Genomic DNA, 15,903 nt, shown 5'->3' on the forward strand with positions numbered 1-15,903 from the left:
GCAAGGAGTGTTTTGCATCTACATCTTGCTCTTTTTTTTAGTGTTCTCAGGGTTTAAGCTTTTTAAGCTTTTCCTGTGAGAGCGAACATTTTTTCTCTCCCGTTTCTCTCTTCCCCCTTTCAAGAATCTTACAAATTAAGACAAAAGATAATTACTCAGAGGGTAAAACTGGCAGGGTTCCCACGACACTTAAAATTAATGAGCTGTTGCATATAAAATATACCTTGTCTCATGTTCGCTGGGTTTGGGTTTTTTTTGTGAACCATAAAAGTGCACAGTTTGGCTTTTTGGCTGTGTTTTCTGTTTTAGTAATTTTCAGTTATAAAGCAGCAACCGAATACAGAAGACTAATCTCTCTGACTTAACGTTTCCCTATGAGCGGATCGGTATGTACAGTTTGTTCCCTCTGAAGAAAAAGATCACTTGGAGTGATGAAATATATATTAACAAAGCTGCCGTCGTTTGTTTGTGCTATATCCTATTAAAAATAAATAGTCGCACTTTGCGCGTTTGTAGCGCCTTCCATCTGATGTGAGACCTCCTTACAAAGGAGGATAAATGTATTGTCGTGAACTCCCCGAGAGAGGTTGGCAATTATTGTCAGTTCCATCACTGGAAATGAGACAGAGGGGTTATGAGACTTTCACTAAAATCACGGAGAAGTCCTCGGCTGTCTGGGGCAGCGCCAGTTGCTCCCGAGCTCAGCAGCGCCGAAGCCGCGAGGGAATTGGTGGTGACTTGGCTGCTGATGGGATTGCTCTCATTCCTACTCAGTTTGTGCAACGGGAAGAGAGGGAAGGAGGGAGAAGTGGAAAAACGTAGACTTGCGCTTGCAGGTGGTGGGTTTTTTTTTGTGTGTGTGTTTTGTTTTGCTTGTTTTTAACATCGTCTGCTTTAATGCTTACCACCACCTGAATGTGGTGACCTGAATAAGAATTCTGTTGATAACTTGCTGGAATTCCTCCTTTTGGAGGCACGGTGGGAAGGCTGGGAGGTAGGTGAAGCAGCTTAGATGTGCCTCAGCCGTTCAGAAGCAGCTTAGATGCACCTCCTCTGTCCAGCAGGATTTTTGGTTGCTTAGATTACTACTGTTACTGCTGCTATTCCTGTAATACCCCAGGACATCTGTAGACACAGCCAAGCTTTGCAATTTAGATAAAAAGGAATGTGTCATTGGTATATCATATTTATTGACTAAATAAGGCTTTCATTTCCCAAGAAAGCAACGTCTTAATTCATTCAGTCAACGTTCCCAAACAGATAGTGTGTGTTGTGTGTAACACTTACTATTCTTAGATATTTGTGCTCTTAAGTATTTATGAATTTTTTTTATTTACATCCTTTCCTAATCAGTGTCAAAACAAATGAGTGAAAAACAAGAGTAGATGAATGGAGAAGTCAGGAGGGCACTTGCCATTGTGGATGTTGGATCACAAACCTCACAGACCTCTGTCAAATTCTTTGCTGATGAACAAGCAGCACTGGCATATATTTACTACATTTTTTGATTAGCAATCAGACAAAAGGATTGTTGGGTTTTTTTTTTTTAAACCCCAGCTTTTGATGATCCCTGACAATGAAAGATGAATGTATATCCCTAAATAAATTCAGCAGTGGGAAAGTACCCAAACTTTTTGTGATATAATTGTATACATTTTCATAACATTTATTGTATAAAAATATGGTTTCTGTTCTTTCTTAACCTTAGTTTCAACAGAAGGCTAGGATACTCAGCTTAGGGCCCCATATTACCTTATATGATGTGTTCCAAGTTATTATTTTTCTTTATTTGTAGAAGTATCTTTCTCTATTTGTAACGTGTCTGCTATTAGCAAGCTGCTGTCAGTTTGGTTCAGCAGTTTGGATATGATGAAAACAAAACATGCTTTTTCATGGAATGTTTCCTTTCGTTATGTTAAAGTAAAAATAAATCCTTTTTCTGTTTACGTTACATTCAGCACTTCCTCACTGCCACAGCAAGAAGTTGATTAAAACTGTCATAAATAAAAATCAAAAGGATAAATCTATATTTAGGTCAATCAAAATAGTAATGTACCTTATATGTTTTAATTTGGGTACTTTAATAATCAAAGGAAATAGATTGCTTTGGTAAATCTGTTCATATAAGTAAATATGCAAAATTGTGCTTCTATTTCTGTGTTGCGTTTACTTTAGTTATAATAGAACACTCTCTAAATATCAAACACTGACAATAAAGAAAGTTGGGTTGCTTTGAATGAAGAGTTTCATCTTGTATGTACTTCTTTTTTCTTTAATACTCTGATTTTTCCCTCTTCTCAGTTTTCAATGGATCCAGCAAATCATTGAAGGAGAAAGAACCTGCCCAGAAACACAAAAGCAAAGAGGCCACACCAGGGAAGGAGAAGAACAGCGAACATAAGGCTGAGAGCCGAAAAGACCAGGCTGCTGCTAATCACCATCCTGCTACAAACACTGGCTCCTCTACGAAAGGGCTCACTGCTAACAACCACCACACTCTTCATAGATCGGCTCAGGACTTAAGAAAACAGGTAATGACTTATGCCGTACTGTGGACACATGGGAAACACAGATTTTTAAGGTGCTAGCTTCATTTTTCACTGCATGGCACGGAGGGAACATTGCAGTCCTTCAAAGCATGCTCTGAAGACAGCGGGGAGTTAATTTTTAGTGGAAGAGAGAGAGAAAGAGAGAAAGGAAAAAAGAAAAGTATATAGCAAGTCATTTAAAGTATGCTTTACAACTCTCTCTATATTACACACTGCATAGATATGAAAGCTAAAAGTTCACATCACTTTCCTAAGCCTTTCTGACTGATACTTTTGCTGGCCTCTCTGCTGTCAGCGCCAAGGCTGGCAGCACATAGCAGAAATGAATTCCTTTAGCAGCTGGTCTGCTTGGGTTATCTTAGAGGCTTACTGGCATTGTAGAGAAGCTGACATTATGCTCAGGTGTCTTCTATTGCATGTGAGCATTTCAAACCTCAGAGTCTGGGAAACATACCTTGCCCAGCGCATAAAGTGTTCCAGGATATTGTCTCCTTCCCAGTGGACTTACCAGGAGGGAAGCAATTCAGGACTTCATGTTACCTAGTTGAAGACTAGCAAACAATTCAGCAAGAGTTTTGTCTGAACCCGACTTTGATTTGGGTCTAGAAGTCTTTCAGTACTTGTGACCTGCATTTGTGCAGGATGTGTCTTCATCTGTGAATATTTTGGATGGTTGGATCGTTAAACTCATAATAACTGATAGATTCATTTTCTTATAAAAGAGTTCAAACAAACCTCAGTCAGTGTCCTTTTAAATTCTCTCAGCTGTTATCTTTCATGAGATAATTCAGTGTGGGGGAATAGGTTAGCAGAGTATCTGAACTGGGGCAGTGCAGTGTGGAAAGCTTGCTGCACTTACACTTTTTTTTCTCTTTTCCGGTGGTTAATTCTCAGCAAGCCACTTACAGGCAGTTTTTATTTGCTGGCATGTATAGGTTTTTCTTCCAAATAGCCTAGGCTAGATTTCACTGGAGCTGGAATTGCCATTTTCGAGAGCTGTCAAGGCCTTAAATGGTGCTTCTCAGTCATAGGCTTGGAAATTTAAAAAAGCAAAAAGAAAAACACCGTTGCTCTTGCCAAGGAAATCTTCCATGCCCTGTGCTTCGGTGATGTTTAGCTTTTCCTGAAATGGCTCTACTGGACTTGTATTACCTTTGAAATCAAATCTGAGATCCTGAAGGAAATCTGAGATCCTGAAGGCTACGTACAGTATATTTCTCTGTACCTGTGTAACCTTCCAATCTTGATTCCCTCATGGCAATTTTTGCTTATCAAGTCATCAGCTTAAATGCCTGCCATCTTTTTGTAAATTTTCTTGTGACTGCCAACATCCTATGGTCCTTGCTGTAACATGCTCAGCCGTGAGCTCTTCATGTTGAAGAAGTTTCCCAGAACGTAAGGATACGCTTTAGGCTTAATTATTTTGACTCACAGAAATACTCATATGAAATGCGTTAAAGTTTTTTTTTAAAAGTATGAATAGTTAAAATTCTTCTAAAAATCAACAGCTGTCTCTTGTGAAGGCAGTTCTAAGAAAGAAAATGACAGCTGTAGAAAAATTCTATCCATGATCCAAGTGGGTTTGTATTATAGAATAGTAGATTTTTTTGATTGTACTTTGGAAAAAAAAAATAGAGAAACTTAGGCATAGTGTGCTACAACCAATGGTAACACTACATAGACACCTGACAAAGTGATCCTCGAGCTTCATAAAATAAGGGAGCTATAAGCTCAGATGATGAATTTTTTTTAAGGAAGGATAAACATTTTAGTTTTCTTCTGCAGTCCACTGTGACGTAAATCCTTTCTTACCAATTTTAATGAAAACATGGCTGTAACTAATTAAAGGTGATTTATACATTTTGCCTGATAAAGTAATCTAGCTTTTTGCAAAACCTTAGACATAACAATTGAGACATCACTAAATTTCTGCTCTTGTTGAGAGTCTTTGTTGACTGCTTTGGTGCTTTCCTAAAGGAGAGTCATTTTCTCAAGGTATCAGCTGCATGTTCATTTTCTTTCCAGTATGTTTTTGCTTCTTGTTCATGTGCATTTACCCAGTTTATTTATGTATGTGTCTTTTTTTGTTAAGTCTTAGAGAAAATAAAAGCAGAACACGAGAAATTACATGAGATTTTCTTTTTTCCTTTCTTTTTTTTCCTTTTCTAGTGTGCATTTGCACTTGTCACGTTTCCTCTCTCTTTCTTCCTCCCTTGCTATCTTTCCAAATTCCCGTCTTCAAAGTGATTGTGGGCAAATGAGATGTAGTTCAATGGGGCCCTCTCTTGGCCTAATATGGTAATTTAGATCTGCAAAGCTCATATATCAACGGAAGTATTTTTATGAATGAATTCAAGATCAGCTGCGTAACATGAATTTCTTGGAGACCAAAATTGTTGTTGGTATTGCTAATGTTGCTGTTATTACTGTGCTTGTTATCTAATAAGTTGTTTGTTGGCCTTATTTTGTGTACTGTGTGTGTGTGTGTGTGTGTGTGTGTGTGCATATGTATATGTCTGGAGGGTGGATCCCAGGTGCTGTGCAGAGGTGTGTATGTAGACCAGTTCAAATCCAACAAACAAATCTCTGCAATACTGTGTGCTCATTTTCATTTGCTTGTAAAAAGCCAACAATTTTTAAAAGTTACTGTACCATCTTTTACTGCAAGGCAAGTGTTCTGTAAAGTGGAGAAAAGAGTGTTCTGAAGACAAAAATATTATCAGCACAACTGAGAAGATAGCTGAAAACCACAGATATTATCCATACCCCTAGTTTCACCTTTAGCTCAAGACTTTGAGTCATGTAAGGCTAATGTCAATCATTTTGTTACTATTTGAATTAAATTGACTTCTTTCTTATGCGCTCAGTGTAAGCACTGCCTCGGAATGGAGCTGTGGCATAGACTCCCATTTGGTGAACCTGCGCACCTGGCAGTGTGGCCAGTTTTTTAGGCTGACTCTGTGTGTGTATGTTTGGTTTGGGGGGAGACATATCAACAGTAGAAAGGTAAGAAAATGGCTACCGCAATTTCTTGTTTCTTTTGGTTCCAATCGTCTGATGGGTCCTCAGAGACAAGTACAGACCAGGAACACGTAGGTGTTTGCTGACCAGGCAGAATTTCGCATTTGTCAATGTGAAATCCTGAATCCACCTATTGCTTTGATGGTGGGCAATGACCACGTTGTTTGTTCCATTTGTTTCCAGCTGGAAGATGTTTGTTGCAGCCTATTTCCATTTGAAGCGTGGTCTGCTCTGGTCTATGTACTACTGCTGTATCTTAAATTTCATGCTACTCTCTCTCAGCGCACTGGATACCTGTGGACATGTGGGGAGGGGAGAGGGAGAAGCATTTAAAAACCATTGAGTTGTGTCTGCTCTGGAAAGATGATGGTTCTGAGAAAGTTTCCAGGAGTGTTTCTTTCTTACGGGGTCTTCTTAGTTAGCAACCAGACAGAAACAATTCAATTCATTATGGTACTCTGAAAGCTACGTGTTCCTCTACTTCAGGACTAGTTCGTCACTGGAATAACTTCATTCGATCTGAATAGAAATTTGATTGTGCTTATAATGTAGGATAGCGGGTTAGATAGATGAAGCTTATGTACCTATTCAGTGCAAGATTTAGCCCTGAGAGATCTAAGCTTTCATTGTGTGGAGGTATTCTGACAACTCTAACCAGTTGTGAGAAGTTGCTGTTTTCTTAATAAACTTCTTAATAAATTCAGTTTCCAGAGTTTCTTATCTTGGCAGTTTTAATTCTGGCCTCAAGCTGATGTTGCTGATAGTGTGTTTTCTTTCAGAGAGTTGAGTCGTGAGGATCTTGCCTTTCTCCATTAGCACTTGCTCCATGACTGGTTTTTATGTAGGCCCTGGGCCACCATTGCCTCTCTGAAGGAGTGACCTGGATGGCCCTTCAGCATTCTGGTTATGACTGTTTCAAAAAAAAGTTGTAGGAAATCTGAGGCGACAAGGCATTTCCATACAGCCTGGGCACCCCCTCTGAGGTGTTTTCTTCACTGTACCTAACAGCACAGTACTATAGCTATGATATACTTGAAACCTTCTTGAAAACCTCCAGTTAGAAGAGAGATGCTTCTTAGAGCATTTTCCTTTCCTACTAATTAGAAAGTTTTCCAGGTTGCACTTTAGATTATTCTTGTAGACAGTGAAGGGGTTATTTTCACCTTTTCTTGTTTCATACATGGAAGTAGTATTGACTGTCTCTTTTCAGAGGGGATCTTTATGCATCAGCAGACCATTACAGAGTTCTCTCTCAGTAGTCTTTTTTAGACGAATAAGCCCAGCTCCCTTGGCTTTTCAATAGAAATCTTATCTAAATACCTGAATGCTTTGTTCTCTTCCAGACTTGCTCCAGTGTTTGAATTTTTCTTACAGGACAGGCCCAGCACAGAGCACAGCCCTGCATAGGAAGGCCTGTGTTCCTGCCTCTTGCTTTTGACATTTTGATTAATAGCTCTCACAGAGAGATTTGCATGCTTTCACCACCATTGCATTTTGCAGCTCACCATGTTCTCCAGTTATTGTTTCTCCCTACATATATTTGATTAATCCTTCCTAAAATTAGCAGTTCCTCTTATTTTAGAAATGTTCTGGCGTAAGATCTTCAAGATTGCCTTTGATTTTGACCTTTTCTGCAGAGCATTTGCAGTTCCTTCCAAGTGTGCATCACAGGCACATTTTATGGTGGTCCAAGTGACTAATGGAAGGACTTAGCAGAACTGAGGCCAAGACAGACCTCTGCCAAAAATCACCTGAAATGCCCTCTTAGGATGACCATGAGCCATGACAATGATGAAAGTCTTTCTTCAATCTAATGTAAAGCCACTTTATAGTAATTATACCTAGGATGTACCTCCAGAGCTTGTTTGATGGGATAATGTCAGGAACTCTACTGAAGCAAAGGTGCCCCTTTACCTGCTCAACCAGGTGTCTATCAGAAAAAGATCAAATTAGCTTGAAGTGCTAAACTGTGAGGTGGGGTGTATGTGTGTGTTTGCTTTGTTTGTTTTTATCACTATCTTACTATGTTTTATGTGTTTACAAATTAACTGTTTGACGTTGGTTCCAGAATCATTTTAGGGATTGAAGTTAGCAGTCTGCCTGCCCTCCTCCATTTCTCTCCGGGACCCATGCCTTAAGTTAACTAGGTACACTGTAGCTTGTTGCAGTTGCCTTCCTAGCTCTTTTTTTCAGTTGACTTTTTTACATGTCTGGTAAGTATTCACTTTAACAGTGGTACTTGTGTTGAGGACAAATGGAAAGAAGCACAAGCACATTAGTTAAACTGTTTGATTTGTTTTCCTTCCTTGTGTAGTGGTTCAATCTACACTACAACTTGTGTAGGAGTGAATCTGCTGTCCTTTGTTAGCTTTGTGTTGTTGAAGTATTTATAAAATCTTCTGTGTTTCATTTTGTGTCACCTGCTAACTGAAATTCCTTTAGCACCTTGACCTTTCTGATTTTATTCCTGCATGCTTTTACTATTCCACTATAGCTGCACTTAGTCACATAATTCTGCTTCCATTTTTAACTGTGACCTTACATTTTTTGAGAACTTGATGAACAAGCATAACGGTCTATACTTTGTATCCTTCTCCTGAGTGGGAATTGTTTGGGTTGGGTTTTTTTTTTTTGTTGCAGATTTTTTCCCCACTAAAATCTGTTGTCCTTTCTCTGCTATTGTCATATCTTAGAATTGAAAACTCATTTAATAATCACTGTCATCCAGATTACCTTCCCCTTCCAGTCCTCAATCAATTCTTCTCAATTAGTCTAGACCAAATTTGTAATCAATGTTCCTGGCTATTTATAAAGCCAGAGATCTTGTGCTGACAGCTGCAGGCAGGAGGCGATGTCTCAGCAGATCTCTAACTGTCTCTGTTCTGCAGTGTGAAAAGGCTCTGTAAAAGTCAAACCCGAGCCTCCATTTCAAATTTTACTGCCTAAATTTCAAGGGAAAATGGTATATACACACTTAATGGGAGACTGTGGTGTGATCTTTTCAGTCTCTGTTTTATCCCTATTTTATAACATCCCTATTTTGTAAGTGATTCAAGTTCTTGAACTCTTTATTTGAAGCTACCATACTTACTGATTTGACAAGCATTTTGAAGTCCCATGGGAAAGTATTGTAACTTTGCAGAAATGGTGCTACTCACCTGAGCGCCAGTAAGGTGTGATTGTTGTATTGTACGTTTTCACTTTGAGCACATTTATCAATGTTCCTTTGATTTTTTGGTGTATTTTTCCTTGCTCACGGTAGTTTAAGAAGGTCAGAAAGAACGTTCAAACTTGTTTAAATGCTTTAAATTTTTAAAGGTTTTAACTTGAACTTTCATTTTCTTAGCAGTGGGGCTTGCTTTGACAGTGCTGAGCTGTCACAGTTCCCTTTGAAGCTGAGGGCTGCTTTCTGAAAGGGTTGCTTTTAGTGCTTAACATGTCTTATAATTAAAATACTAATTTTAGTTTTATAATTGGATTAAAGTGCCTAACAGAAAGAAGTGGAGTCCAGTTCTTGTAAACTGTAATGACGTGTTAGTGAGTGATGATAGAATGTGTCAGTAAAACTGCCCAGATATCAAACTTCAAAAACAAATAAACAAAACCACCTTTTTAAAAATGCACTGAACTCCTGTATACATTTTTACTTTGTGTTAATAACTTAAGCAACAAGACGCCTCCCCGGATTTAACGTGTAAGACAGACTGGATCCCTCATGGCTGTCCTGATCTGTTGGGTACATAATGTGTTCAGTATTTATTTTTATATGTGTGTACGTATACATAGAGAGGAGGTTTGTTTGAATCTAAGTGTGTGGTTTTTTTTGCAAAATGTGCCCATTCCAGTTAGAGTAGATGGCACACACTGGCTAGTCTGTTTACTGTGTAGGAAACTGTGTGTGCACTTACTTAAGGGAAGTTGGGTGGGTGAGGGGATAGTCTTTGAGGGCTGGAAGTGCTAGTTTGTAGACGGTGTAACTTGCTTTCTGGTAGGGAAAGAAGAGGGCATTGCTAGCAAGTGACCCCACCCTTCTTAATGCCAGAGGCTTCATACTCTCCAAAAGCAAGATCAACTTTCTGGGGACTTTTTGGTTCATTGTAGAACAATAATAAGAACAAAAATGTGTATTTCATATTCTGAATGCCCAATCTCTTCTCTTGTCTGGGTGAAAATTATTATAGGAAGATTGTACAAAAGGGCCAGGAGTCAGGACTGAAGAATATGGTTGTCCAGCAAATGGGAAACTGCGGAAGAGTGGCAACCTTATTAATTTACTTTTCTGTTTTATGTTTCTTTCCTTCTGCTCCCCCTGCGATACTCCTGGCTTTGTAGGTTTCTAAAGTCAACGGAATCACTCGAATGTCATCTCCGAGTGCAAATGCAGCCAGTGCCAAAAAGATGAGAGACGTCAGACCTTCACCGTCCAAAACTGTGAAGTACACTGCAACGGTGACAAAGGGAACTGTCACATACACCAAAGCCAAGAAAGAACTGGTCAAGGAAACCAAACTAAATCACCACAAACCCAGTTCACCTGTCAACCACACAATCTCAGGGAAACTAGAAAGTAGCAATGCAAAAACCCGCAAACAGGTGCTATCCCTTGGAGCATCCAAGTCTAACAATACCGCTGTTAATGGTGTAAAAGTCAATGGCAAGTTGAACCAAAAGACATGCACTAAGGAGGTGGGGAGACAGTTAAGGGAGGGGCTGCGCAATTCGAAGAGGAGGCTGGAAGAGACTAATCACATAGACAAAATACAGTCGCCCACCAAGAGAATGAAAGGGGCCGTCAACTTGGCAGAAGCCGCGAGCAAAAAGGCAGTTGTTGAAAAGCCTTTGCTGAATGGACACCTTAAAAAGGAAGTGCCAGAGAAGAATTTGGAAAGAAATAGGCCGAAAAGAGCCACTGCTGGAAAGAGTACGCCAGGGAAACAAGCACATGGCAAAACTGAAAATGCCTCCTGTGAAAATCGTTCTACCTCTCAAGCGGAGTCCTTGCACAAGCCACAAGACTCAATGGGAAAGCACGAAAAGGGCAGTAGTAAGTCTGGGTGGGGGATGCTGGGGGAGATTCCCATCCTTAGGCCCTCCACCAAGGAATTTCATGACCCACTGATATACATTGAGTCAGTCCGAGCTCAGGTAGAGAAGTATGGGATGTGCAGGGTGATTCCTCCTCCAGACTGGAGACCTGAGTGCAAGCTAAATGATGAAATGCGGTTTGTGACACAGATTCAGCACATACACAAGCTAGGCAGGCGCTGGGGACCCAACGTGCAGCGGCTGGCCTGTATCAAGAAGCACCTCAAATCTCAGGGCATTACCATGGACGAACTCCCACTCATAGGTAAGGGCTGTGGTCTCCTTGGCCTTTTGCCGCTGCTTGTTAGAGTCCGTGTGCAACTTTATGCTCGGTTTGCCTTTATGCTTAACCAAACACCTGTTCAATTAACACCACAGAGCCTGGCTCTCTCTCTTTGTCGTCAGTCAGACATGGTGCAGGTAGGTCGTGGGAGAGCATTGCTGGAAGGCTTTGCATTGCCACCTTCTTCCTTCCAGCTCTCTGTTTTGCCCAGGGAAGGATGCTGTTACGGCATCCTGCTCTTCAGATTTCAGGATCTTCACCCCTACTGTTTATTTTATTAAGTAGTACAGCTGTAGGTATTGATAGTCTTCATTTAAATGTTACTTCATAATATTCTTGGACTGTACCAAAGATGTTTTCCAAACAGGTTACAATGCCGCCAAGCGAGAATACAAATATTTTTCCCCCTTTCTTTAAAAGCGTTTAACCAAGGGGAAAAAATATCTTGAAACTGATTTCTATTTGGGTACTCAGACACTTCAAATCACAAATTTGCAGTGACCTGCTGACATTTAACAACCATTAAGTGTCAAGAATAGGCAGTAAAATGTGGTTGATTGCAAAATGGAGGTTTCATTATTTCTCGCAGCAGGTGTCTGCCAGGGCTAATGCCTGAGTAAGAATCACTTATTTAACAGAATTCTTGGTTTATGGTCTGCTGTCAAATATGACACGTGACAAAAATGTGACAATAGTTTGTAAAAACATGACAACAGCAGCATACAAATGAACCGTTGAATGATTCACCTCCATCTCGGCTGCCTTTGCAGCCATGACATAATAACAAAGTTTTGGTTTTAATTTGTGTTAACCTTCTCCTTTGTTTTTGAAGTGTTTTGAGTCAGAGCACGCAGCATCTGTGTGCTGCAACTTGAGGCTAGAGTTTTGCCTTTGAGGCATTATCCCATCAGAGGCAGCTATCAACACTAGCTGGATTAAAGGACACACTTTTCTGTTTAAACTGTTCACAATGCTTCCCTTCTCTCCCTTCCTGCCCCCCCCTACCCCCCGAAATTTTAAAACTTTGTTTTATGTCACGTATGGTAAGGGGGTGCAAATGCATAAAAACACACAAAGAGATGGTGAAAATCATGATGAACCAATGAAGGGCACAACAGAGAATGACAGAATTTGAGGAGGAGGAGGAGTGAGGGTTAGTGCTCTGTTGCAACAGCCACGCAAAAATGTTCAAGGAAATCTGAAAATTAAAATCACTCAAGCAGCAATAAGTGAACATTTTGTATGCCTAATGTATGCAATGGTTATATGCTAATAGAGAAGAGTAATGAATTAAATTTACATTGGCGAGAGTGAGAAGAAAATGTGCAAGACAGCTCGATTAACACTCCTGGAACAATGTTAACTTTTTAATGAAATACCTTAACTCAGCATTAAGATAGCATTACTGTTAATTATTTGTATTATTTAAGTACCTAACAGCCTAATTAATAGGCAAGGTTTCTATTCTGCTGGGTGCTATACAGCTGGAGCAAACAGTGATCTCTTATAAAATTTGCATCCTATATATCCTTTCTGCAGTAATTTCCTACCTATCTTGGTTTAAAATTAAAAACAAAATGGAGTAAGGAAGCTGGAGATCATCGCTGTACAAAGATTAGAAAACTGTTGGCTCCAGCAGGAAAGACATAAAATCATCTGTGATGATAAGTGTACACTTATTTAAGTGGACATTCATACATATTCCCCCCTTTCAGGGCCAAATCACATTTCCATCGAAGCAAATGGGAGTTTTGCCAATAACTTGTATAGTGCCAAGGCTTGGTATTTAATGCACACCTTAAGATTTTTTTTTAATGGGCTTGCTCACCACGCAATTTAGAAATACTCCTAGTGTAGTGAAATCGAGACTTTTTTTTTTAAGACTCTTTTTGCATAACATGTGCTAGGTCTCGTATTTAAGCCACTTTGCTATAGGCACTTCAGAAATTGGGTAAATGAATTTTTATTTTATTTTATTTTTTCCCTCTTCAACCTTTCAAGGAAAGTTTAAGCAACATACTAAGGCCAGTCCTGGAAAACATCAGCATGAGATATAAATGCTTCCAAAAGCTATGGCTGCGTAAATGGAATTATAATTGAGACCATTTTGTTAAACCTGAGCTGTGGCCGGCCCTCTGGAGCATCTGCTAGATATATGGGACTTAATGGAATGATAGCTCATAATCACTGCAATATAAGAGCATAAGTATCACATCATTCAATCATGTTGGAGAATATTGCATTTCTTAAATACATCATAAATAGTATTGAAACTAGGACCATAAACTAGGTGTGCACAATTTGTTACACTGGAGAACATGCATAATACGAAACCTGAAACATGCTTTGTCTGAAGTTTGCAGTATGTTGCTCAACTTTATACGTTTGGCTGAATCGATTGGGATGAAAAGCCATCTTAAGTTACACCTTCCCTGTATTTGAACCGTGCGTATATATATTACTAGACCAAAAAAGTACTTTCTGTAATAGAGGCCAGCTTGAGTGTTACTTCATAGGAAGATTAAAGAGGAAAGAAAGAAAACCTTTCCAGAAACGTGTTTTTCCAATGGTGTTGGCCTATTCTCTACTCCAAAACTTAAACATTGTGACTGTAAAAAATAATAAAAAAAATCATTAAGATAACCGTGCTACCTTGTGGCTCTGCCTACAGCTTTGTCTTATATTCCTCAAAGCCTTTCCTTTTGCTTTGGCTGTATCCAAAAACCTTTCCCCCTTTTCTCACCTTTGAGCAGTGCTGTGCGGGCAGCACTAGCAGACAACCTCTGCAACCAGTGTCATCTGGACATGGGGGATTGGCGCAAGTGGTGGGAAGAGGGGGAAGGGCAGGAGGATGAAGAGTGTGAGAGAGAAAATGAAGGAGACTGAAAATTGGGATCAGCAATTGAGATGCAGCGTGGCTAGATTTGAAGAGAGTAATACTGCTTGCATAAGCAAGCAAAATGATAAAGCTGGACCTTAAAGATGCTGTAGCTGTGCATCCAACAGTACGTATTTACCATAATGCTGCTTCTTGCACTTCTTTTTTATAATAGCATTTCTAAGTGCTGTGAAACTGCTGTGGGGTAATGATTTTGTACTTCAGTCAAAGAAAAAAAAATGGGAAGGAGAGACAATGTGACAGCGATGTTGACACCCATTTTGTATTAATTCTTTTTTTTTCCCTTCAGTGGTGTCCTGTTAAATTTTAGGTTGTCTTTGGCCAGTTTCTTAATTCTGCTGATGATTCATTTCTGTGCTTTGAGAGTATTTATGATGCTTCTTTTATTGTTCTTCATCCATTTGGCTGCTTTTTATGCTGGAGTTTGTATAATCTTCTGTTTTTATTTTTTGTCTGGAGTGTGAAATGTGCTAGTCATCTTAAAACATACAAAACCATAATGGAATATAAAATATGGACGGCCTCAAAGTGTGAGAATGCATCTGGAACTTTTTACATAGTAGCAGTTGCCAGCTTTCTTTCAGGCACCAGCCCTCCTCCTCCTCCCCTCTTTGAAAAAAAAAAAATTGTAAAAGAAGATTTTTTTTCTACCTGTAGTGAAAATGATGATGTTGTTGTGCTTCTTTTAAATACTTATTATATTCAAAGTGTTGCACAGACGTTCTGTCTCCAGAAGGGACAGATACTTGTTTTGATTGCCAGCACCTTTCTTGACAATTGTTTTGCTTCTTCCCTGAATGAAATAACTGTGGGACTGGTAGCAGTGTGTGGGCACTTAGGAGTTGGACAGCTCTACCAGTGCACAGTTACAGAGAGACACGTGTGATGATAGGTGATAGCTGGGGATGCTCTGAAAAGAGATTGTGTGAAAAAGCAAATTTAGCCATAGGGGATGCTATTGCAAATAGCAAATTATATGATAATCCACCAAATCAGTTAAGTTAGCAAAACAGTGGTGTGTGCCTGTCTTGAGTGGGAGGTGTACAAGACTGGGACCATCCTGCTGCAGTGCCCAGGTGACTGGAGCTGTACGGGTGGCACATTTCATATGTGCCCAGCCTGGTTCTGTGCCGCTGGCAGGAATGCTTGCTGCTTGAGGCCTACAGGTTGTCTAACCAGCTCCTGTGTTTCCCTTTCCCCCCCTCTCTGCTGCCTGGCACATGCACACCCCAGGAGGCTGCGAGCTCGATCTGGCCTGCTTCGTCCAGCTGATCAACGAGATGGGGGGGATGCAGCAAGTGACTGACCTCAAGAAATGGAACAAACTGGCAGACATGCTACGCATCCCCAAAACTGCACAGGACAGGCTGGCCAAGCTGCAGGAAGCCTACTGCCAGTACTTGCTCTCCTACGACTCCCTCTCCCCCGAGGAGCACAAGAAACTGGAGAAGGAGGTCTTGCTGGAAAAAGAAATCTTGGAGAAGAGGAAAGGACCTTTGGAGGGACATTCGGAGAATGCCTACAAGTTCCATTCCTTGCCCCGATTTGAGCCCAAAAACGGACTCATCAACGGCGTGGTTCACAAAAATGGCTTCCGCAACAAGTTAAAAGAGGTCGACGTCCCACTGAAGACGGGCAGGCGGCGGCTCTTCGCTCAGGAAAAGGAGACCACAAAGGAGGACGAGGAGGAAGAGGAGGAGGGAGTTCTTAGTGACTTACACAAGTGTATATACAAGGTAATGAGGCGAGCTCAGCTGGTTTTGTTGCGCAGAACTGCCCTTGCTGTGGTCTGGGTTGCACCAGGGTTTTGGGGAGCTGGTGGGCTGTCGCTTTGGGGTGATCTGTTGGCTTTGTTCTCATCTGCCTGGCTCCTGTGGCACGTCTGAATATTGGAGGGTGTTACTGTCGTTGTAAGACGTGCTGCACCAGGGGCCCTACTCTGTCTCCTTGTGAGAGGTTCCTTGGATAGCTCTGTCCAATTATCCTTGCAGACACAATTTTTATTTTCATTTTATAGTGACATTTAGAGCAATGTTCTGCCTTCTCAATCTTGCTTCTTTGCAAGT

General features: G+C 40.4%; 1 protein-coding gene across 2 annotated transcripts in view; it reads left to right on the forward strand.

The window, feature by feature from the left end:
• JARID2 (jumonji and AT-rich interaction domain containing 2) overlaps positions 1-15,903 on the forward strand; it is a 207,346-nt gene that overhangs the window by 168,183 nt on the left and 23,260 nt on the right. For both annotated transcript variants that reach the window (XM_021388284.1, XM_021388285.1), the window contains exons 6-8: positions 2,302-2,531; positions 9,903-10,920; positions 15,071-15,573. In XM_021388284.1, coding sequence (XP_021243959.1) covers positions 2,302-2,531; positions 9,903-10,920; positions 15,071-15,573 — 1,751 coding nt within the window. The remainder of the gene's footprint in view (positions 1-2,301; positions 2,532-9,902; positions 10,921-15,070; positions 15,574-15,903) is intronic.

The sequence above is a fragment of the Numida meleagris genome, chromosome 2, assembly GCF_002078875.1.
Source record: "Numida meleagris isolate 19003 breed g44 Domestic line chromosome 2, NumMel1.0, whole genome shotgun sequence".
NCBI lineage: Eukaryota > Metazoa > Chordata > Aves > Galliformes > Numididae > Numida > Numida meleagris.